This window comes from Lingula anatina, chromosome 1 (assembly GCF_051362555.1).
Source record: "Lingula anatina isolate TDL-2025a chromosome 1, LinAna3.0, whole genome shotgun sequence".
Classification (NCBI taxonomy): Eukaryota; Metazoa; Brachiopoda; class Lingulata; order Lingulida; family Lingulidae; genus Lingula; species Lingula anatina.
Genome location: NC_141767.1, coordinates 53748737 through 53772380, shown reverse-complemented (window position 1 = coordinate 53772380; position 23644 = coordinate 53748737). Strand labels below are relative to the sequence as shown.

General features: G+C 35.9%; 1 protein-coding gene and 1 long non-coding RNA gene across 6 annotated transcripts in view; both read left to right on the top strand.

Annotated features, from left to right (window-relative positions):
• The first annotated feature begins 22 nt into the window (after positions 1-22).
• Positions 23-2937, top strand: LOC147764785 (uncharacterized). Its single transcript, XR_015332083.1, has 4 exons — positions 23-215; positions 1928-2016; positions 2203-2256; positions 2497-2937. It is a non-coding gene; the product is annotated as an uncharacterized LOC147764785 (long non-coding RNA).
• Positions 2938-5001: 2064 nt separating this feature from the next.
• The window catches only part of LOC106163462 (guanine nucleotide-binding protein G(o) subunit alpha), a 32810-nt gene continuing 14167 nt past the window's right edge, over positions 5002-23644 (top strand). The window contains exon 1 of one of the 5 annotated variants that reach the window (XM_013541170.2): positions 5002-5589. In XM_013541170.2, the coding sequence (XP_013396624.1) occupies positions 5557-5589 (33 nt within the window). In that variant the 5' untranslated portion in view covers positions 5002-5556. Of the gene's footprint in view, positions 5590-16917; positions 17049-17720; positions 18457-19805; positions 20160-21516; positions 21542-23644 lie in introns of those variants that run through there. The other 4 variants (XM_013541397.2, XM_013541091.2, XM_013541325.2 and 1 more) reach the window with 4 other exon arrangements.

The window sequence follows — 23644 nt, the reverse complement described above, 5'->3', positions numbered from 1 at the left end:
ATGTCTCCATTTTTCTCGTGTACTCGATACTTTCATACTGTGTTGACTTCCGGTTAGGACGAGAGCTGACGACGTATTTGAAAGATCCGCAAATGGTTTGTTTTTAACCAAAAAAAGTTTATGTACAGTTGTCCTTTACGTTTTGAAGATGTATCGTAGGTCAAATTACAGCGCAGATAATTTTAGCCACCAAGGAGATGGATATGCACCACAAAGTAAGTGAATCCCGCAACCGTCACTTATGCACTTTTGGCCAGTAGTCTGATGGAGAGCAAAAGAGGTGTTTTGACAATAATTAAATAAATAAATAAATAAATAAAAATAAATAATAATAAGAAGAAGAAGAATATAATTCCTCAAATTATCATATACTGACATGTTAGTTAAAAGGCTTCTCGTACTCCTAGTAAGACGTTCAAGTTGTTCTTTTACATCACTCTTAACTTTGTCAAAGTTCCCAGACGTCATTTTTAAGAATGAGCCAAAGATGAAAGGTGTAAAACTTGACTTTCAATCCCAAAATACTTTCCTAGACACTTGAAGTTTATCACACAGTTAGTGTCTGAGCTGGGCATGAACACACAGTCAAAATTTTGGTTTAGGCAGGATCTGGCATTAACTCTTGTACTCCTAGTAAGCCCTTGTTCTTTTACATTGCATATATTTTGTCTTGCTGCTGTCAACTGACTTTTTAAAATATTTATTTTTAAAGATTGTACTATAACTTTTTCATTTTCAACCTTTTCTAGATTATCAAAATACTGCCTACAGAATCAGTTCCCACCTGTTCCTAGTCATGTCTCTGTACAAGATGGAATAGTTGAGATGCAGAATACAATTCAAAATATATATAGAAACCTGACACTGGGACACTTTATGGGGGTTTGCAAAAACTAACAATTACTGGTAGCACTACCTACCCCAGTACAATCACCCATGGACCCTACTGATACATACAAACATTATGATAAATAATAATATTTGATAAAAAAAAAGAGGCATGTGTATTTCTGGACATGGATTTGCTATACCACACTATTCTACCATAATGCAAAACCCCGATCAAAATAGGTTGAGTTTTTCTGAACAAATTATGAAATAGTTAACTATATTAGTATATAGTCTACTTTGCCAAACATACATGGTGATTTTTTTAAGAAACCTCTCATGGTCCTGAAGCCCTATGAAAGTTTTAAAAAATGGAATCAAATTCACATTGGTGTAGAGAAGATGCATTAGTGAATGACTGGTGACTTGTGATGTGCTTACAGGTGACTTATACAAAACAACATGGTTGAATAATTCCTCTAGAGGGCTGGAGGCTTATTACAGTATTCAGGCCCGTAGCCAGCAATTTCAGAGGGGTGGTTCGTTTTCTGAAAAAGTGGACCTTTTACCACAAAATTCTCATGTACATACCTGTAGATCAAATTTTACCAAGAGTGGACCTTTTCCCAGCAAAAAGGGTGGTTCTTTCGAACCCCCCGAACCCCCCCTGGCTACGGGCCTGGTATTATTACTTGTCCAAATAGTGTCCTAAGCTCTACTCTAGTAACTAGAATAGATTACTATAGTGAAAGGCTAAGTATGGAGCAGAGTAAGCCCTAGCTATATCCTTTAGTAAAATGATAAGTTTGCAGCAGGTTTCCTGCAAATTTGCCACAAACAATTTAGTTTGGCAAACATTCTCTGATTTATAGGAGAAAAATGAGTCTGAGTTGAAGCAGCACTCCCAACACATAGAGTAGGAGCCTTAAAAGAGCAAATTCATACAAGCAGGTTTGTGAGAAATATAAAAAATTAGCCCATTACTTTTGTGTAGAAGCATTAAAATGCCCAGCAGATTACACAGCACAGAAGCCATTGTTTCAGACTCTATCTACTCAGATACATGTAGCTACATTTCTTTGTAATGTCTTCCTTTCAGGTCAAATAACAAACAGCAAAGCAGCCCATCATGAATTAGATGGAGTAGAATTTCAGCTTAGTGATAAATACAGAATAATTACTGAAAAGGTGAGAAGTGTCATAAAGAGGCATTTTACTGGTAGAAATATTTTTATCAAAATATCCTTGAAATGGTCAGAACATTTGCCATGCTTAACTTATAATGCAGATAGAGAATGGGGGACAGGTTATTTGATAATTACATGTTATTAATACATAAAATATCATATAATATCATCTTGTTAACACTTGTAGATTACACTCCCATTGAACTATGAAGATCGCAAACTTTCCTTAGAAAACATGAAGGTAAAGTATCATCCTGGTCAAGCATGTATAATTACTCAAACCAAATTGTTGACAATTCATTGTACCATTGGCAAAGGACAATCTGTTTTCCATAATCAAATTAAAGGGAAAGTTAAAACTATTTGTAAAGATTTTTTTTGATGGAATTTAAACTTGGGGATCCTAATGAGTAATTCAGTTATCATTTGTCTTTACATAATTGTCCATCAAAAGTACTTTTGAGATATTTTTACATTTCAGTATGATTTTTCCCTTGAGAAGAAAGTTTTAGAAAACACTGCATCTTGATTGCATTCAGTGGACAGAGAGAGAGAGAGAGAGACATGGTGAGGCAAAGCCTAAGATTTAAGAAGAATGGTGCAATGTGGACTTCTTGCAATATGTGTGTTTACATATTGAAGCTATTTTGGCTGGCCAGAATTTAGAGTTTTATGTGATTTGTATAATGATGAAAACATTCTTATCATGAACTTTTTTTTCTAAAAAAGCTGGTCTTACTGCTATAGTATAAAGCTGAGGATTTATGCTATTTTTATTTCCTATAGTATTTTAATGATGCAGTTGCACTTAATTTACCACAGCGAATTTACCACTTACTTTTTATCAATGCTGGTGAGTCAAACTATTTCTTTGCTTTTATTTGGTTTTATTTAAAAATAAATATATATTCTTCTGAAAAAATGTTGTGGTAAACTTCTTCTTTATAAACCATTGGTCGCAAAATTTATATATTTTCATTTATTGAAAAACAGTATGTATATTTTTGCTGTTGGATGCATTATGATGCAAAAGTATGATTTTAAAATTAGAAAGGCCTTAGCACTCTTAAATTGCTCAAAATTTTTGTTGTAATACACCTTAACCCTATGGAAATGATGACATTAGAACAAGTTCTTTTTTCAGATATTAAGAATTTGCATGATTTCATTTATTACCATTTTTATAGAAGGGATAAAATGTAAAAAATAACTAGTGAAACTGAAAATAGAAATTGAATGGATGAGCCATTTTCTCAAAATTTCACAAAAATCTCTTTGATTATATTTTTTACATTTTCATCATCATTATTATTATTATTATTTTATGTATTATTTTATAAATATTAAGGACATTCACTATTTGGACTTAAAGCCATCAGCTTCGTCTGTTGCAGTTGTTACTGTTAACGGTGATACTCGTCCACAAATTCAAATTATTCATAGGACTCGGATATAGCTTGAGTTTGGAACCAGCCGAATCTTTTCTTAATTCACCGTTCCGAGATTGTTTGAGAATTTATCATTTTTTCACAAATTGGCAATTTCCATTTTTGACTGAATTTCCGTGTGTTCAAAGTCCTTTGATATATGTACAGTAGTTACATTATCTGAATATCCACAGTAACAGTAGTTTACGATTCAAGCTGGCGGTGATCACATCAGAATTGAGCAAAAATGCACTCCCACAGTAAGTACAATAAAAGGAAAACGATGCTACTTATTATTTACCAATTTTAGTGTATTTATTGGGTTAAAACAGCTCGAGTTCGATAACCAGCCTGAATGGATTGTTTTTGTCGAAGTTTTTATTATTATTTTGTTTGTGTGAATTTTTCATTTTTCACCAATTAACATTTTTAAGGTGTGACTTTGAATGCCCATGGGTCTCCAGCACTTTACTAGGAACTGCGCAGTGCGACTTCGTGCATGTACCGCAAATACGCCTTTGTCCCCCGGAGTCCAGCCTCTGTTGCCGTTACTCCAAATGAACTTAGGGCGCATTCCCATAGATTTTAGATCGATCTATCCCCGTGGGGAGTCTCACTAGATTACTGTCAGATAATCCGGCTTAAATGTCCGTCCCGCCTACTACAAGCTGTAAGGGGGTAATTAACTTTCGTGTCCGCTCAGCTGACAGCTATTTAGCGTGAACCCCCAGGAAGTTAGGTCGATCTAGTTGGATCGATCTAATCTCTGGGAATGGGGTCTAAGAGTAGACGAATAAAACGTTTCTTTTGTTAAAGGTCCTCGCCCTCCTCCTCCATTTCCAAAATCCGTGATCCTTCAAACACTGGGGAAATAGCCATTGAACAGAAAGACTTCCCAAATCCCCGTCCAATACTGTTTGGTCTGATAAAGTAAATGAACCCCGAAATAGTTTCGAAGGATTATTCACTTTAGGATACCCGCCGTGCGAAAAATGTTAACTGCAGAGTAGAACTCTTCAAAACAACCGGCTGGTTCAAGTGGTAGACCAAAAAAAAAATAAATAAAATAAATCCCAAGTAATTTTATAAATCTTTTGAAATGATTCTTCATTTCAACGAAATCAAATTTATCACCGAATGAAAAAAATGTACAAGTATACATGCACGCCTGCTATTTAATAATTGCTTGTCGTTTTCTTCGCTGAGAAGTACCTTTTCATATTATTTCTCAGTTGTAGGCTAAGGTTTTAAGAAGCAGGCATATTCACATCGTTCTCGAGTGAAGGGAGACGACACTATTCCAGTTCTATGTCTGTCAAATTCTTAAGTGCATTATTGACATGGATGTAATAACGCACTATTCCCACTCACATTAATCTGAGTCAGACGTGGGTCCTGAAGGGCAACTTAAGCGGCTGAAGGCTAATCTTAAAAACCTCTGTAGATCAGAGAAAACAGAAGCTGTATATCGAGATACGAAGTTTGACCCGCCTAATTTCTGCCAAATGCTGCGGATCGTATTAAACCTCCCAGCTTTAACCAAGTCCTTTGAGATTCGTTGAAACCATGTAGTGACATATGAGTGATTCCCATTAATGTATTTTGCTCTTGTGCGTCACTGACCAATGATATTAACGTAATTATGCTGGTTTTTCTATCATTAAAACGCTTCCCATCCTTTATATCACACCCCTCAGCACGTAATGAAGGCATAATCTGGTGATTTATTTCTGAAAGATTTATCCGTACGAATCAACCCGGATCAATTATAGAAAGTTTCTTACAGCGGCAGATTGACATCTGGGATAAGGATAAACTTACTGACAAGAAATACATGGACGCTTTCAAACCAACTTAAAGAAGGCATGCCAGTTGATTTAGCGGTTAGTGTTGATAGATTTTGTTGTTGCTGATTTCACCCGTTTCTTAATGACCTGATCTACTGACAGCTAACCACGTTATCGATGCCTCAGTTCTTGAACTTCTGTAAATTCTGGGAGAGAATTAGGTAATCAGCAGTGTAATAGGACTTGCACCTTCCAACGGCTTCCCTTTATCAGATAATGCGCAGAAACTTGTCTGTGTGAAAGGATTAGAACGTTTATGGAGATAGTATGAAGAACATGAAGAAAATTGGCAAGCAAAAGGTAAATACATACTATGATTATAACCAATATTGATAAATTGCAAAGTCGTTTGTCTTGTTTGAGAAAAAAGGTTTTCGACATCATGAGTAAAACGAGTTAACATACTTTTACGATATAGTGCTTTGACTTCGAACGGAATTCTTATTTGCCCCCAATCTTGAGGGCATATTGATTTTCAGAGAGCTGCAATGTAAGCAATTTTACAAAAGCCACATCAATATATTTACCCGTATAGGGGAAAATTTGCATAGTTCAAACTTAACACAATGTTTTTTAAACTGCAGGTCTTGGGGGATACATGTATTTCTCTGTTTGTTTTGTTATGCATACAAAGGACACGCAAGAACTTTTGTTTGTTTTTCATTATGAAAAAGATGAGGGGTAAATAATGTTCAGGATCAAACATGAATAAAATAATAGTGCAAACCTTGAATTGTCCAACATAGAATTTTACTGTATTCTCATTCTTAATTTGATGTTTTTATTTTCTAGACAAACTCATATGTTCTCATAAATATATCAAATTAATTTTAAAGACGCGCGCGCACACACACACACACACACACACACACACACTCACTCACACACAAACTCGTTGGGAATAAATAATAGCTTGTCAAAACGTACAGTTTTTTAGATTACATCTATCAGTGAATATTGATAAATTATCCAAGGATGGTTCATTCGTGCTCGTCTCTTTTTTTTTTTTTTTTTTTTTTTTTTTTTTTTTTTTTTTTTTTTTTTTTCAAATTTTGAAATACAATGTACCTGTTTGGCATGTTTTGGCCGTAAGAAAAAATACACCATGTACGTCTTCAAAGTTCAATGTTTGACTGTTAATCAGTTCTATTGTGACTAAAGAGGCAGGCCTATATCAGAGGACCGGTGCTACTTAAATCAACTTGGCTACATTGGTAAGATGAAAGGGGCGTTAGTGGTTGCCTTTTCTTCTTTGCTTAGGTGGTCTTCATATATCTTTGCATATTTAGAAATAACCTACAAACAGACTCTCTGTTGCAGAGTTTATGGCCAAAGCTACTTCATCGACAAAAAATGGGCCTATTCCTAGAAGAAAGTAATGACAGACAGATATATGAAATAAGCAATAATGAATTCCCCACTGAATAATGTTAGATGGTAATGACACACGAGTACCAAATTGATGAAAATGCCCTCTCATGTCATCAATAACCTCATAAAATTCACCACTAAGTAATAGCGTCAATTAGAAAGACGACTTTGTAATGGCGTATTCATGTAAAACGCCAACTACTTTCCGTATGTCTTCTTATGACCTTAAAGGTTTCCATGCCCCAGGTGTTAAACAATAATGGCGTTTTCATATTAGATTGTCACGAGGGAAATGTTGGGCTTTTGAAGTATAATGGAAGAGTCTTCTTATTACAAAAAGAAAAAGAAGAAATTCACACCCCTCTACCGTTATTTGAATGTCATATCCACTCAGGTGAACTAAAGCACGCGCGAGACGCTACGTGAAGCATAAACTTAGCCTTTTAAAATCCTCTCTCCAAGGTTGGCAGATGGTGCTTTGGCAAGGTATTTTAACTAGCAATTTCTTTTTGTTGATAAACGTTAGCCTGTTTTTAACATTTCTTAGAATTATAATCCATACATTCTTAGAATTAGTGACGACCGCTGCATCAACTGAATTGAATGGTAAAGAGGAGAGATGAGGGGTCCATTGAAGCATACTTATACTACTGAAGAATTTACTAGAGTGCAGCATTTTTTTCGAACATTGCCGGAGAGGTGTGTAGCTCTTAACTTCCCTGTGCTGTACCTGCTTGGAGTGGTATTCGGAAGGTTCACATACACACACGCGCGCGCACGTCTAAATGCAGATTTCTGAGTAAGAGAAAGAAGTGGCGGTTTGATTTTGTTTTTTTTTTTTGGGGGGGGGGGTCCCATTCTTGTTTCTAAATAAAATGTTTTTGTGTCGTAAAAAATGTATAAATAGTTACGCCTCCCTTTATGATCAACGACAGCAGTCTACAGTGATGCTCACTTGTCAATGCCCTGGGTTGGGAAATGGTCTTAAGCTTATAAGACCATTTATTCAGCTGAATTTAGTGACCGCACCACACGCAGAATGATTTATTTGCATTTCGTTTGCGATCAATAATGACAGTTTGCATTGCGTCTGCATGTGTTATTCATATATGGAAGGACATCTTTCATCTTTATAGAGTTTAAGAACAGTTAATTGGTGTTATAGATCAAATGGCGACTGTATATCTGAAGGCTACCGAACTTGCAGAAAGGTCTGAGGGAGACTTGACCTTTACACAGGAGTCCTTTATCTCTTTTGACAGGCTTGTCTTTTGGCATAAATGTTAAAAGTAAAGTAGGCGAATTTTTAGGATCTAAATTAAATAACTTTATTATGCTCAGTCTTATATGACTACTGAAGCGTACATGGACTACTATCTCTCAAAACAAAATTAATAAATTAATAAATGAATAAAACTCACAACCACAACAAATATCCTTGCAACTAAATGTACCACAGTATTTTTGTTGTTGTTGTGTAGATTTGTTGTGGGTGTGGCCTCTGCGTGCTTCCGTACACTAAAATGAATGGAGACCTTTCCTGATTACTTATATTGAATGTTGGATAAAAAAGAAATAAAAAAATCAGAAAAAAATTGTTTATGTAACATTTCCTCTCAACCATTCGCCTTCATGACATTTAACGCCCGGGGATTTTATGTCTCACACTCAATTGTTATGGCGTGAGCAGACTGGGACACTGCAAGGGTTTCTCAGAAGGGATAATAAAGGGATGAAAATCAATACTTACATTAGGCCGCTTTCTGATGCATTGAGGCGCGTGAGGAAGGTGTCATTTTATTTCTTTTAATCTCTAAAGAAACTGTTGCCTTTCTGTTTGTGATAGAACTGCAGTCAAGCCGGAGCTAATAGAATCACACGATGTTTGATTTGCTCATACACATATATTGCTGTCAAATTAGTTCCTAGCAGAGAAATCTGGAAACAGGTGACTCATTGATTCCCTAACTAGATCCCTATTAAACTGAAATTCACAACCACTGTAACTAAATATTTTAATATAAAAATTGTCCACCAAGAGTGAAATATCCTTCTTTTTTCTTTTAATCTCTCAAGAGATTATGACAGAGGGTAGCCATCTATAGAGGTAACGTGGTCTGATGGCAGGCACAGATTCCAGAATATTTGCGATAACCGCGTTTTTGGTGGTAAAATAAAATTAATTATATCTTAATTATATGAGTTGTTTACAATGTATTAATTGTGAAATACGGATCTCATACGAAGAGTTATTATCTCTTGAAGGTTTGTTAAATCTATACCTAGTATGTTACAATATACAGATTTAAAACTTGTTGAATGAAATTTCAAATCATGAAGGCCTTACAGGTGAGGATTCACTCCTTCGACCTTCGACTGACTCAGTTTTGTTGTAGGACCAGTAGGACGCTATTACCTACTAGGCTATTACCTACCTACCCACAGATAACCTACACACAGATTGTCTATGTGGCTCAAATATGGCGATCTTGATGCCCAAGGTAGCTGCTCATTCCTTTGGTCTGAAAGTTATCTGCGATTAAAAGTGCTCTGTGTGAACCGACATTTTCATCGTGCAACCTAAAATTGTTCCTAGGTAGCCCTCTATCAAATGATAGTCAAGTGGTTCCCAGATTATTCCTTTATTTGATCTGGTTCAGGTTTTCATTGATGACTACCATTGGTGTTGAGATAGCCGTGGATTTTTGTTCTATATACATAGGCCTATATGTTTTTAAAAAATTGAACATAACTTAAAATTCATTCAATTTTATTTATTTATTTATTTATCTATTTATTTATTTATTTATTTATTTATTTACATTCAGCAGGTGAAATGTACCTCTATATTGGATTAGGGTGGCTAGAGACATGGTAATCAGTTAATTGGTAGCGACATACCTGACTACACACACTTCTCTATTCATATATCTTAAATGAGATCTAAATTCTTAAAAAGAACGCATTTTACCTAGGCATACCTTTGAAACTGAAATATTCCATATTAAATGTCAAGTCTGTATCTTCCCAAGAAAATGAGAGTGAAATCTCACAATGCGTACCGACCCTCAACTAACACAATGGCCGAGACTTTTTTCCTACAAGAGTTGTAGTAGGTGGCGAACTTCTCTGTTGGTAACGAATCATTGTTATCACTAACCTTTAGTCACTATATCGCAAAGGCAACATAATACTGATACGCAGTGAAAAGAGGTTAATCAATGCAAAAGTAAAGAAGATTTGTTTTATCTTTTTTTATATATTGTCTTTACGCGCCGCTCTGGTTAATCAAATTGGGAAGAAAATGACTGCTCGATATGTGCCTGATCGTCCCGAAGATAGTGTGCCATTAACGTCACATTTGTCAAATCCATGCATCGACTGTATGTATTGATATCGTCAGCAACAGTAATCATGATAATGGTATCAGTAGACGACGAGGAGCCATTACAGACACTCATCCTTAAACGTCGTATATATATAGGCTTATGATATTTGATGGATGGAATTTGTTATTGTTGTGTCTTAATCCGATTGAATTTCAATCCGTTAAATCCTTTTCAAAGAAATGTGAGCAAGACGAGCGCACAAGACGCAAAACCAAATATTCTCTTTAATAATACTCTTACGGTGAAATACAACATGGCAATATTTTGCCAATTATTTTGTGTATCTGTCAGAATTGATCACAATCATAAGGCTCCCTTGACATCTTGCAAAGCGGAAAATTAAGACATATTTAATATCTGCTGCTTAGATAGCGGTTTATTGGATTTAATGTTTTATGAGACGTATTTGGGCATGTGTGTGTTTATTTCAATAGTAAAATGGGGATAGAATCCGAATGAGATTCACTTATGCTTTGCTAGCTTGGTGGAAAACAAAATAACAGAATTTACAAACACATCGCACTGAGTAGAATGATGCACAAGCCTGCTATTTGTGAAATGTTCACTTGATTCCTTCGTTGCAGGTCGATATTTTTTGTTTCCCAGCAATGAGGTTTTCAATACAGATAATGAAAAGCATTTTAAGATTGGCGTTTTATTTGAAGGTGCAAACCACTTAAATCTAAATTAATGAAGGTGATAAACATAGGCCTATATATGTGCACAGGATATTGTTTCTGTGTTCTAAATGCTGTAATCTTGGGTAGTAACAATTAGATAATATTTAGAGATGAAGAATAACCAGCTTAACTCAGGATAACAGAACTACTGTATATATGGACAAGGTGGTCCATGTGAGGCCTCCGAGGAAAGAGACCAGACAATGCAAACGTAAACTCTTTTAATAGATAAGAAATACTTGACGTATATTAGAACAGGGAATTATATTGTAGTCTAGATGTTATACCTCCATGAACAGATTGGCGTGTTCCGAGAAAGAAAATTTTACTCACTATTAAGTTGTCAGTGGGCTGTGTAAAATGTGTTGTTTAGTTCTTACAGTGCTTCCCTAATTTTATGCTGAACAAATGACACCCAAGGTGGCCTTTTTGACTTTTTTGTATGGGTTCTCGGCTCTGTATCTGTTCATTGTATGCGACATACAAGATCAAATTATATCTCGGATCCGCTTCGATATAATTACACTCTTGTACAACACGTACAGTGGACGACTCATGTTTTAACAGTACTACAACAACAAGTGCAATTATCGTATTGTTCGGAACGTCGGCCGTGGGATAATTGACTTGACACCCAAACCCAATATAGAGGTGCAAAGAAGGTCACAGACATGCTCTTTGAAATATTTAGTGCACAGATTACAAAATATGTTTTGTTATTTTAGGGTCCCACATGAAGAAGTTTGTATGAAATTTTCACTCTCCGGGAACATGAATAATAAAAAATAATTCATCGGCTAACCCCAAAAAGGAACATATATATACGTTACTGGCACAAATGCAAAATGTCCAGCTGTGGAAACGTTTTACTCACTTTGACAGTTCAATCATCACTGGCTTTGTTCTTTGATTTATCTCCTACGAGTATAACGTTTTAAAAATTATGATAATCTTCTGTATATAGCAGTTAATTGTTCAGTTTGCCTGTCATTGAATACCTAAAAACGAGGAAAATACACCCTACCAACAGTAAAATAAGCATAAAATAAACATTGTATCCAATCAGAAATGCCAAATTATCACGGAATCACAATATAAATTTTCAGTCAACAACTGAAAACCCTGTTTCCTATTGCACCGACTACTTTGGTAAGATGAAACTACAATTTTTCTGGGGAACATACGGTACAAGGTATTAGCCTTTTTTATTTATTTATTCATTTATTAATTTTTTTATTTTATTTATTTATTTTATTTATTATTATTTTTATTTATTTATTTATTTTTTTTTTGGAGGGAGAGGATTAAGATAATGTTACATGTCACCTGATTCAGCCTTTTTCAGTGAGGATCGGAAGTACCAAAAGGTCTAGCGTAATGTGAGCTTAAGACTGGACTACTGATTATCGATAAAACGTTATTTGATTCGCAGTCTTTGACACTAGGTAAGTCTATACACATATTGCGTCAATTAGTTCAGTCAATTATGCCTGTTATTACAGAGCTGAAGCACCTTCTATACTATCAATATTCTGTCTGGTGACGTGCCCTGACTATACTCTATTATTTTCAAAGTCTGCTCATTACTTTTCATGTACTTAGTGGAAATTATTAGATATATCCAACTTCACAAAATAAGGCAAAAAAAAAAAAAAAAATCGAGAGAACAACTTCTTCAGCATTACATTTTTTTGCCACATCATAAGTCCATTTTATTAGGTTTGATTGGATTGTGCGGGTTCTCAGAGGATAAAAAATTCGATCAAAGAATGAATAAATGAAGTGGGATTTAAGTTTCCAGATAGAAGATGAATCTCATCTACATGCAGGAGCGGATGAATGCGGGATGATCCATCAAAGATCACACGTAAACCTTTTGCATCAACATCTCTTCAAATTGCCCTTTCGTAGTGCTTTATTACACTGCTCATGCTTTCTTGGGTCCTTTTCAGAATGAGTTAGGTTACAATATCTACTGCGCACTAACTCTATGGGGATTCTCGCTGAATGTAATAAGATAAACCGATTTTAATCTGTTTATCTGATTGCATTCAGCGAGAGTCTCCGTGGGGTTAGTGCACATTAGCTATAGGTCGACAAAACTCATTCTGAACGGCCCCTTACTCCAATATTACATCCGGTTGTCAGCCCAGCAATAAGTCGACTTCTCCCAACTGTGATGTGCTGGTTTTCTGTTATCATTCCAAAAATGGTTCTGATTAACGTTTTAATGGAGACAATATTGATGTATTAAGGTGGGCACATTTCTAAAATTGCAATGTATTCTTATTGACGTCATTAAACCGAATGGCACTTTTACAAATTTCTAATCGCTGAGTGCATATGGGATTATGTAAATACATTATCTTAGAGTCAAGATGTTTATCATTTTCTTGGCGTTTAACCTAATTATTTGGAGGATGGATCCACAATCAGCTCTTATATGTGAAAGAATACAGATGTACATTCAATACCGCACTCAGTGTTTTAGTGCACCGACAATAAGTAATTTGGCATGTCTGCTCTAAATTCTTTTTAACCAAACACACAATTTGAAACGAGTAAAGCGAATGATTAATACTTTTAATTGTTATCACAGATGGTAGGGTGACAGAAAAGCTACTTGTGCGCCATCTTTTTCTCTCTATAATGAATCTTGTGAAGATGCTATTATATAATAGCTTCCATTTGCCTTCTTATTAATTTTCATTATCGGTGATACATTGTAGACGAAATCAACAATCAGACACGGAATAATTTAACAGACCTCACTGAATCTGTAACCACACAAGGCGGAAATTAAAAACTGCAAATCACAGTTCGAGGAAATAAAGTATGATCAATCAAGCGTACGTGTATCCCAGGTATCAAAGCATTACCTCCCCTAGCTGCATAATATCCACACGGGCAAGTTAAGTAAATTTTGAATATATGTATGCGTATAGCATTAGGCGTTTAAACTATCATGATGGTATGTATGTTATACTTTATTGCTAAATGGCTATTAGTGTAAATGATATGATCATGCACAGGCCCGTGGCCAGCAAATTCAAAAGTTCTTTTTCTGAAAAAGTGGACCTTTTGCAATGAAACTTATGTGTACCTAGATCAAATTTTACCCAAAATGGACCTTTTCCTGACAAAAAGGGGCGGTTCTTTCGAACCCCCCGAACCCCCCCTGGCTACGGGCCTGATGCAGAAATCTAATTCTGACGTTAATAACAAGTGTTATGTCTTAACAAAAAGGAGTATATAGCGTTTGATTTGAAATAAGTTGTTGTTGTTTTGTACAGTAAGTATTTTGGCAATAAATTCCATCAAATTACTTCCAAATTCTATTTTGTAGTGCTGCATGTAATTTGGTTGTTGGGTCCGAAGGCCATGTGTGTGTGTGTGTGTGTGTGTGTGTGTCTGTGTGTGTGTGTGTGTATATTACTCTGGCCTGAAAAAAGGAATATGCAGGCTACTAAATACCAAACGTTTGCTCATGTTATTGTAAGAGAGGGGCAATTAATACTAGTGGGCTCTAGAGACACGAAACGGTTTTCTAAATGGGATATTGATACGTGTGCCTGCCAGTTTCTTGCGGCTAATTTTGTTGTTGTATCCCAAGGGGAATATGAAATATTCAGCAGCCCTGCTGTGTGTTGCAGGTCGTTCTTCTTTAATGATGCTCCATTGCTTGGTAAAAGCATAAATTGAAGTTTGCAGTCTTTGTATCTTATGGTGGCGTTTGCATAAACTAAATCAACCTTTGTTAAACTCTGGTGCGTGTGCGCAGTTTCCCTTCGTATTTGACGGTGTCTATCTCTAGAGCCTATTTCATAAACCTTTTTCTCTTGACTTCGACCGGGTTGCAAGGGAATAATATGCCTTACATCGTCAGTTGCTTCAATCTCCAAAGTATTTCGCTAATTGGTGTTGTAGTTAAGAGTTACAGCTTTTAACTTTGACACCTTGTCGTTCGCTGTAAATCTTGCACTCCGGCCAAGTGCATCCATTCTTAAAAACTGCATAGAAAACATATTGTATGAGGTGCATTAAATATGTATTTCTGTCGTTGTAATTATATGTACGTACTACACAGGGACTTGCGGCAGGGGATGATTTAGTAATATGTTTATTTCATATCCATCCAACAGGGATTAAGGAGCATTGGTGTACAACCATAAACACGTTGAAGTACTTACTATGCACAAAACGATTTTATTAAGAAACGGCGTCCTACCATATGAAAGCAGAGTAAACAGAAATTATCAATCCGACCAGTCAAATGAAAATACTTCTCCATAACATGTATCACACGCAAACGTCCCCGACTGAGATGAATTTTCTGGTGGGTTGTTGCTAACAATTTCTGGTGGAATGTTGTTAAGATGGGGTTTCGTATTTTGGTTGCACGTCTACAATTTGGAAATAATTGTATCTTATTTCAATTGGGTATAGCTCCATTTTCAGTGACTAATATGGATTCTGATAGATTAACGAGTATTTTGAGGGCATACCAATATACTTTGTTTTGTATGGCAGACTCAATAAAATTAATAATATTATCAATGATACATAAAATTACACGACTTGAAAAGCTGTGTATGAGGTCATCTGTGTTTATTATAATTCATCATATTTAAATTCAAAATTTCATAGAAATCAGTGCTTTTCCTGCGGTCTTATAGCCATTTTAGTATATACAGCAGAATAATGATGTCATGAAATTACAACGGCACACCTTTTAACTGGTGTCACAACGCAATTATTTAACAATAACACCGTGTTGTCAATTCTGAAACTCTTATATTAGTCTGAAATAATAGGTTTTTGTCGGAAATAGAACCACAATCATCTGTACTTGGCACTATTCATGCAGATTGCACCCGGCATAGGAAGAAAGCAGACGTATATCATATTCATGTTCAAGTAGCAATGGTCATTCAATACCTATAGATATCGTTAGCTTGCACACTTTTATTTAGGGATAAGAGTACTAAATGAAAACAGAAATAAATTTACAGTAGGATGATTGGACACTAGGCATCACAGCATAGGTTGGAAGGGTGCCAGTCATTGTTGTCTAGGGAACCAATCCTTTTGAAGGATGAATAAGGGACCAAAGCCTATGTCAAGTGGGTAACATATATTACAGAAATACTTTATCATAGGTGGACAAGATGAATCAAGAATAAGGCGTGAGTGGGTAAATCACAAAGAAATATAGGGCATAGGCGGGACGGTAACAAGGTCTACAAGGTACCAATTGGAAATGCAGTTAGGTGGTTTTGGTGGGGAGGTGAAAGACGAATGGGTATTGGACTATAGAAACAAAGCAAATGTCAAAGCCAATTGCAAGAAACCATGAGGCTTAAGAATGGTCGGATAAGTAGAGGAATGCAATAGATTGCCAACAACGCGGACTGAGCAATTTGAGAGATTGGCTGGCATAGCAACGGGAGCCTTGTAAATAATTGGGTAGCAACACCGGATCAAGGAAGAATGGATGGGTTTGGCAAAAGGCGAATTAAGTAGATTAAGCTGCAGGGACAATTAAGTATATGGTTATGTGCCAAGGTTGTAAAATTTAACATTATACATTTGGTTGATAAGTTATTGTAAGTTTATGCCATCCACACTGGTTATCGGTGTTTCGAATATCTTAGCAAACCCCTTTGCATCGAGTGAAAAAACTAATTTAGATTCATGGCACTCTATATACTGGTAGCAGTGTTAAAACATACTTCATCTAATGGTATCGATTCACTATGATTAAAAGAGTGATATATTGGCTCATTTCAGAACTTTTGCAAACGGAGAGGAGAAGTCTTATATCTGTTGTACTCTGTAGATGAGTTTGGCAGGGCCAGTCAGGTCAAACACGTCTTAAATGTTTCTGAGAAAGTGCACTTAATAAAAGTAGACATTTGATGGTAATAGGCCTACATCTCCGTTAAACGCTTATGCCGTGGAAAGAATTATTATCATGATGAATATACTGAGGCTGAAAAGCCAAACTAATTAGGTACGGTACTAAATCGTTTATCATTGTGCAATCGCTCTAATCTATATTGCACACACAACCCCCCTCTCTCTCTCTCTCCAAATTTCCCATCATTCTATTCAGCTCGTGATACATAGAACAACTATACATATTAACAATTCTTTAGATACTCTAAAGATTCTTTGTACTTATGTGGTAGATATTCCTGCGGTCTGTGGAACTTCCTTATTGCATACGGTTCACATTGGTAACACGAGAATATATGGAGAGAATCTCTACAGGCAGCCCCATGAAAGGTGCAAGACAACATCGTAAATTTCGGACCTGGTAAGACCTCAGTTTAACCAGTTAAAGATGCATAATAAGCGAATATTTATGTCAAATAACTGCTGCTGAACCCGACCAAATGCCACCAGTGGTTGCCACAGTTTCGTTACATTATCTCCTGAAATTTATATTGGTACAGATATTTGTGCATTTTATCCGTGTTTTACGGACTGGGCCGATAATAAGTACATAAAATTCAAATTTACGACCATAAAGGGGCAGGTTATTCTCTGCTGCTCGAGAAATGAATACCAATTATTGTTTAACTTATGAAATTTTATGTTTTGTAAGAAACTGGTGCTTATATTTCATATACATTGCATTCATTTATCTACTTCATTATCTTTATTCAGTCAATGTTTAAAAAGCCGTATCTATATCAGAATCTATATGAAGCACCCGCACTTAAAACACTTGGCCCATCTGTCCATCCCCATTTATGAACTTAAACGTGGTCTGATGTATTAATCCATAGTGTTTGCCGCTGTAGCCAGCATTCTTTGAAAACTGACTTTTTTTGGTAACGTAACGAGTAACAAATCTGTATAGATACTCATATGGATCGAATTCTAATATGAGCTTCACACCATTAAAACATTCTGTAAGAGTCATAATGGAATAATTTATTCATTACAATCAGGTGGTTCAATAAATCATTCATCCACGTATAAAGACAAAAGTCATATAGATGAAGGCAGGAAAAGCTCCGATGGAATAAATAACGACAACGCGGAGACGTATGCAACATGCATTTGATTGGTTTATCGCTCTAAACCTCCGATGGGGGTTGATGATTATATTGTTAAATGCGCTAACTGTCTGGAGGAACGGATTCATGCAGTTGAAAGAGAAGTGAAGCCTGGGTTCAGTATATGCGGGCACTGCACGCTGAAACGATGTTCTACCTTTAAATTAGATACAATTCTGCTTTTCCTGTGAAGTACCTTTCATCATATCCAGGGTCTGGTGTGAGGGCATACAGGAAAAGACCACCAAGCCGTGTAGAATGATATTAGCTCTTCGTGACAAGAATTATTGAAGATATAAACACCACGGGTTCACTTCACTGAAAATATAAGCTGGTCGTGAAGCTTAACTCTAATGCAAGCGTTTTCTGGGTTAAAGCAGACTGGGCAGATGTTCAAATTCAAGAGTTAAATTTCTAGTCCGACGGCTGCGTGTGATGAAGAACTATGGAGTGTATCTGAAAATATTTTTTGTTTCTCGTGTCCATTTAATGTAAGGCAACGGGAAGTGGATTAACTCATTTTTCGGAGCGTTTGCTTGTGTCGATGCACTAGCTTGCAGATATAAGATATAAACTGTGTAACGTTGTGGTTTATTGGGATATTTGTGAATAACTGTTAAAGGCAAAATGAAGAAATCCCACGGTGACAAACTAAAACCGGTAAGTTCGTTTTCTTCCACAGGTCATATTATGTCCAATCGCCATTAGTGTTATTTCAATCAGACAAGGATGTATTAGATTTCATCCACTTCCACAAGCCAACTTGCAAAATCAATAGAACAACAGACAAACCAATCATGAATTACCTTATTTTAACATTTTGACCACGGTGGCTTCTTAAACGTTTTTCCTTGCTTTATGTGAATAATATTTCAAGGTAATGTTATACTGTATGAAGGATCGATTCGAGTATAACACAGGGTTCATTATCAAAAGGTCAAAGCTGACACGGCCATATATTGCAGGTTGTTTGTTCTGCAGCGCATGTTGCTATTGCCGGAGAAGTAAGTCTGATCATAACCGCTCAAAATTAGCTGAATATTGGGTTTTGCAACATGCGGCTCTTAACTATGTATGATTGCAGGATGGTGCCATGAAATGGTGATATAATCCTGATGACGTTTAATTTTCACTTTATTTTTATACATTTACCGAAAAAATTAAATGGATTGTGCAGCAAGTATGATTTCAAGACAGAAGTGAAACTAAAAGCCACCATCTTCAGCTGACTGTCCAACGTTTATATACTTGGGTAATTGTGCTCGAATGATAAGTCCGTTACACATATACCGATCGGCGCCGATATGTTGTTTTTATTAACGTACTGGAGAAATCAGTCATCAATATTACGAATATGTGTTTGAAACTGTGCATGCTTTAACCATAATGAAACCACAAAGTAAGACAGAAAGTATAAAATATCAAGATATGTACGTGTTTTGTTCACACACGGCCATAAATAACATCGATGTGAATGCAGGTGTCACCAGTTTCAATACAGATATGATCACATATATCGGTACCGTTGGCAACCAAGTAGTTCAAAGGTCATTCAAGTGTCAATCTCAGACAACCTCTGTCATCTCATCTTGAGGATTTGAGCAGTCTTGAGAAGCTTTGGCTTAACACTAACCATATTTTTACTGTATTAGGATCGCTTGATTTGCCTTCAAACACTTCATGTGAACTGTCCACAGATGCGGGTTTTATGATACCATTACCTTTAAGAATTGTACTTAGCAAAAGTTTGTTTTCCTGTCGTTTTATCCGATGATACATTTTCAATTGGTTGTATTTTCTGGATGCCATTTCAGACAGAAATTTAAATATCAGCTTAGCATACTATGAAAATTTATAAGGTGTTTTGAACCTGGTCGCATTAAGTAGGCCGACTACCGTTAATATGTGGCAGAGCGCTTAATATGTATCAATATTGATAGACAATAACGGTCACCTTGATGTCTCTTTTCTTCGCCGTCAGAGCGTATGCCGAGGTTTATAAGCTCCTTCTGGAAAGGGAAAGCTGTTCAGTAGTAATATTGATTGCTCTTGCTGCTGTCCTGCATTTGCATGCAGCTTCACTGACAAAATATTTAAGTGCATTCGACCTCGTTTCATAATCATTTACGCTGCTGGGGAAATTACGGTCTGGACTCTTCCTCTACATACATTATAAGTAATATATCCGACTCGCTACTAACAAGGCTTTGCGAAAAATATATGCCTAACTGAAGATAGCATGGGTGATCTAGGTGATCTTTTCTGAACAACGAACTCGCATTCACAGGCATACCTTAGAAAGTAACTCTGGAGACTTGTTTAGAATTGTTCTTGCAGTATTGAAAAGAACACCTCAAAGAATGGTAAGTACAATTTGTCGTCTATGAAAACTGTTTGAGAAAATCTAAATATGGCGAACTAATTGGATCGTATAAGAGGATTTGCAAGTAATTAAATAGACATTTAGATATAATCTGGAGGTAGTTGCCCTGTCCGATCAATTGCTTTTCTTACTGAGAGTAAATAATGAAATATATTTACATGCATCAGGAATGGCGGACGCATCAATCCTTGCCATCGCAAGATGGCGATCTACCTGTAATTTTGAAAGCTGGATAATTAATTTTATATTACTAAGGTAGAAAACTAAGGTTTAAAACTACTACATGTGTAGTGTCTTAAAATGTTTTCGCTCTCATTAGGTCGTGGATTATTTTTTCCATTTTAATCTCTTTAACCCTGTTTCAGTAGGTGACAGTTTTGTGTATCCGAATTAGCAACAAATACAACCTGGGAAATCATATCTCGGTTTAGTCTCACATCTTCGTGATTTAGTGTGCTGTCTTCAGGGAGAAATCACGATAAGTCATAAAACTATGGCATATTGTCCAGAAACGTCTTTAGTCTGTTCAGTTGGAATAGTCTTACTTTTTTGTCAAGCTACATTAAGACTTTTATCATCTGGGGTGATTTAGCTCCGATGTGCTACATTATATCAATCACAACCGACACTTTGCTTGATTGTTTTCACTTTTTTTTTTTTTTTGAGAGAGAGAGAATGAAATGGCATATTCTTCAAATGGACAAAAAAAACACCATATATTAAACCTCTTATTATATTCACTATAATTCTGTAAAATTTCATTTAATGACACTTCATACTATTGCCTCCAGCACGTCAAGGCTTTGATTCAAGAGCAATGCCTGAATTGCAATGTTTTGGATTTTAGCACGCAATATATGAGAAAAGGTGATTAATCACACACACACACTGCACACTTGTACACTGCTTTCAGTCTCTACATATTATGATACATGTCATGACCTTCTCAAGGATATATCTTCCCAGCTTTCTGAAGAATTGCCCTTTTACTTGCATTCCGTGGCAATCTGACTACACAATTTTTCGACTAGTCAGGTTCCAATGAAGTGATCCAGTGGTTTACAAATTATAGATTGAGACATGTACCTCGGTGACCTTAATGGTATTGGTAGTTGCTTCCTCATAGAGGATAGGAGCTGCGAACATAGGATAACTTGCCATCATCCAGGGAGTCACAAAATATGTTATTCATTTTTGGACTATCCTTTACATATGATGCACTGCGTGGATGTGATGAAAGTTGTTGAATCAAACCGGTTTTAAAATTTGTGACGGAAGCAATGCATTGAAGAAGTATCAATTTAGTTTTGTATAGTTACAGTGGACATCTCTTGAGAAATCAAAAAGTAAACATCGAATGTTGTAAGTTTGGTATTTTTTTAAAAATATTTTTGTATGAACAGACTGAGGTCAAGAATATATTGTCTTAAAAGAAGTAACAACTGTTTTATCTGTACGTATCATGATTTGGCTTTATCAGTTTATTCTTAATGAAAAATCCAATATGAGTCATCAATTCAAAATGTTTGTCGAGACACGAGGAACGATGTTTTTTGTACATTATGTGATTTGAAACAGAAGATTTAGACAAACGGTGCCTTTTTGTTGTTGGTGGTGTTGTAGTTTAAAAGTTGCAATTTTATGTCGCTTGCAGAGGGTATTCAAATTGCCCCTTAACAGATATATTCATCTCAATATCCTCAGTTGTTAAACTGAACGGTTGATTTATCATCACCTTTGTACCTTAAACTAGGTTGAATAGTTTTTAAATTTAGGTACGAATCCTGTCGAAAGGAATAGTATACTTAGTTTAATACAATGGCTTCCCTTTTTGTTAATCGCAAAGTAACAGGTTGAATATAGGATGACTAATTAAAAGCTAGAATATAATCAAGCGCAACTAACGTTTTTTCAAGAGTCAAATAATGTGAAAATTGAATATTGTACAGTGCGCACATGAGGTTATCTTTGATTGGTTGAATTCACAAACAAAACTAATTTTCCATAATGCTGATAACAGCTGCAAGCTGGATTTTGCGAAATAAAAAGGTGACGTAATAGAAAATATATCTTCAAATATCAAGTTTTAAAAGGCAAGTATGGATGCTGAAAGAGATCATTTGATTAGAAGAGGTGAACTTGATGTAAGAACAAAAGAAAACAACATTTAACTGTAAGTCCTAATGTTTTTTCTTGTAAGAAAGAGTACGGCGAATAAGCGTTGAAACTCCACCATGTCGTTGCTCGTATGAACAAACATAAGCCCTTACGTCAAACCGTTGCCAGGGATGGTAGCCCTAGGAATTGAAGTACGATACGGGGCCCCATATGATAAGTCAGGAGTATCGAGTCGCCATAAGGTACAAGTGTCACCTGCACAAAGTAATAAGAAGCGGGCTATCGTTCCCAGCGGATTACTAAACAGTCCCCTACGATTATAAGTTTGAAGTTTATTCGATACCCACTCTGTTGCCGGACGAGATATTTCCGTAATATATTTGGATTCCGTTCTCATTATTTCCAAAACTTGCTGAAATGGAATGATACGTGAAACAGAGACGGCAAAAAAGTCTAGTTTATGAGTTACTTCACAGGCATAACAGAGGGGATAATATTCCTTTGGCGATGGCCTTTTCTATTTGTACCCAACGAGAAGATAAGAAGGTAAATATGCTATAACTAGAGTCGCCCTGTTTCCATGCAATAATTTCTGCGTGAACCATTAGGCCGACAGTTATTCATTACTGTGAATATTATCTTTAAAGAGCCATATATTTCATGAATGCAAGAGGTCGTTGCGGCGTGCTTGCTTTGAGGTGGGAACATAAACTAGTGTGCCACGCACCCATCAGTTAATGAAATAGATAAGTTCAAAATGTTAACGACTGAGAAAATCTGTGTGTGAAGTATGATGTGACAATACTCGGTTTATAAAACACGGGGCATAACGATGATAAATTGATGATCCATGTGCCATGTGTAGTCTTGCTGAAATTTCTCCACGGATTTGTTAACTACTATCAAGAGGTAACTTGATATATTGATTAATGTTTTTCCACGCATGGCGTCGCACAAAAATGATTGATTTATTTGTTTCTGGGCGAAAAGCAGTTTCTTAGGTGAAGTATGTCTACAGTATTGCTATGTGTAATTGTTTGTGTCCATTTTGCAGTGCAAAACAACATCAGTTACGACGAAGAAAATATTAGGAATTAAAGAAAATATTTTTGTGTCAGCAAAGTTTTTTTTGTAAATGTCCTATAATGATAACAAAGAAAAATGGACACGTTTCCAGTTTTTAATTTTTTAAAGTGGAATATAGCCGCGTAACCTAAGTTATCTTGTCATCAAGTCAATTTGAATAGTTTCATGGGAAAATAACTATGAAATTTGTAGGTGTATCTGTACAGAAGAGCCGCCATGAATATAACTGCCACAAAGTAGATGTTTCTCTTTCAAACGGGA